The sequence below is a fragment of the Clytia hemisphaerica genome, unplaced genomic scaffold (genome assembly GCF_902728285.1).
Source record: "Clytia hemisphaerica strain Z4C2 unplaced genomic scaffold, Clytia hemisphaerica genome assembly, whole genome shotgun sequence".
Classification (NCBI taxonomy): domain Eukaryota; kingdom Metazoa; phylum Cnidaria; class Hydrozoa; order Leptothecata; family Clytiidae; genus Clytia; species Clytia hemisphaerica.
In genome coordinates this window covers 252639-254379 of record NW_027104563.1, presented here as the reverse complement: position 1 = coordinate 254379, position 1741 = coordinate 252639, and the positions used below count along the sequence as shown (strand labels likewise).

At 34.7% G+C, this 1741-nt stretch overlaps 1 protein-coding gene across 1 annotated transcript; it reads left to right on the top strand.

Moving 5' to 3' along the window:
- Nucleotides 1-996, top strand: LOC136823333 (uncharacterized). The gene has a single exon (XM_067079512.1). It carries the CDS (start codon nt 1-3, stop codon nt 994-996), a length of 996 nt encoding a protein of 331 aa, XP_066935613.1.
- The last annotated feature ends 745 nt before the right edge of the window (nt 997-1741 follow it).

The following is a 1741-nucleotide window of genomic DNA, read 5'->3' as shown; positions in this document are numbered from 1 at the left end:
ATGAACATTGCTGATGACGTTGAAAATTCAACTTCAAATCCTTCAAACTTTCATTCTGCTGATCAAATGCAAAGTATTTATGAAGAAATGAACAGCCTACGTTTAGAGAGAGACCGACTGAAAAAGGAAAATGAAGAATTAAAGCAATCTATGGCTTCATCTGGTTTGCGATATCTTGGTATCAAAGATGATGAAGCCAAGTGTACCTTTTTGACCGGACTTAAACCAAATGTATTAGCATCTCTTATTGAATACTTGAAGAAAGCAAACACACAGTCACAAAAACCAACTAAACTTTCTGTAGAGGACCAAATAGTTTTGACAATGATCAAATTGAAACATAACCCAGTATTTGAACTGTTGGCACTGCTTTTTGACATTTCATTGACTACATGCATTGACTATTTCTGGAAGTGGATTGACTTAATGTATGTCAACATGAGAAGGTTAATTAGAATGCAAGACAGAGACAATATTTTCAACACCATTCCAGCGCACTTTAAATGCAAATTTCCACGACTGACATCAATTATTGATTGTTTTGAGGTTTTTGTTGAGGCACCTAGCTCTTTGCTAGCTAGAGCCCAATTCTATAGCCAGTACAAAAAACACACAACAATAAAAGTGTTCATATCCTGTACCCCATTAGGCGCTATAAATTTTGTGTCACAGTGCTATGGTGGACGGGCATCAGACATCCAAGTGGTAAAGGAGTCTGGTTTCCACACTTCCAAGTATCATATGCCTGGGGATCAGGTATTAGCTGATCGTGGGTTCACTTTAGTGGAAGAATTTGCAGCAGGGAGCTCCTCAGAATTGTTGATCCCTGCTTTCACCAAAGGGAAGACTCAATTGTCTGCACGAGAAGTTGAGGTTACCCACAAGATTGCATCTGTGAGAATACATATTGAACGGGTGATTGGGTTGCTGCGAAATCGTTACACCATTTTAAAAGGAACAATCCCTTTACGGCTGATCAAAAGTATCAAAGATTAAAAAAGTTCTTCCATAGTGCTAACTGTGACAAATTGGTTGTTGTTTGTTCAGCTCTAACAAACTTAAATGGCAGCATAATATTTGACAAAAATAAACCACCTTCAAAAAGTGTTTTATTTCCTGATTTACCATGCAGTTGATTGCTAATCCTACATGGTCCAACTGTTTTATTTTGAACTCAGATATTCATGGTAAGCATGTGAATTGTACATATCAAATTTTTTTTACTGTGATACATTGATTTTAGTAACTTGTAACTTATATTTTTGATTCTTTTTTTTTTTGACTTTAAGTGATCCTTTTTGTAAGCACATGGCTGAAGCTAATACTGCGAAAATTCTATTTTGAGCCTCGTTTTTATTCAATGTTCAACTAAATATGTATAATATAGGCTTATTACACCAGTCAGCTGTGGTCATGGATAATATATTTCATTGAAAATGACGTTTACTTTGTTATATATTTTATCAGGCTCTTTCAAGATTTAATTAAAATTTAACAGAAATTCAGACAGAATTTCTTGAACCACTGACAAAATCTAAAAATTATTGCATTATTTTCTAATCAATGTTTCCATCCCTTATTTTGAAGCAAGACTTTCATAGTACTCAATCATTTTGGAGTCAAAAAATCAAAAAATCGACCCTTTAAGAGAAAAAAATTGATTTAGAGAAATTTTCGGATATCGGTATTCCAGCTTTGGAATGTCCTCCCCCGTCATGAAATGTGGTTTTGTTTGTTTCTG

Bases quoted from the DNA above. Each gene is read 5' to 3' on its own strand.
- LOC136823333 (XM_067079512.1), top strand. From the start codon at position 1: ATGAACATTGCTGATGACGTTGAAAATTCAACTTCAAATCCTTCAAAC.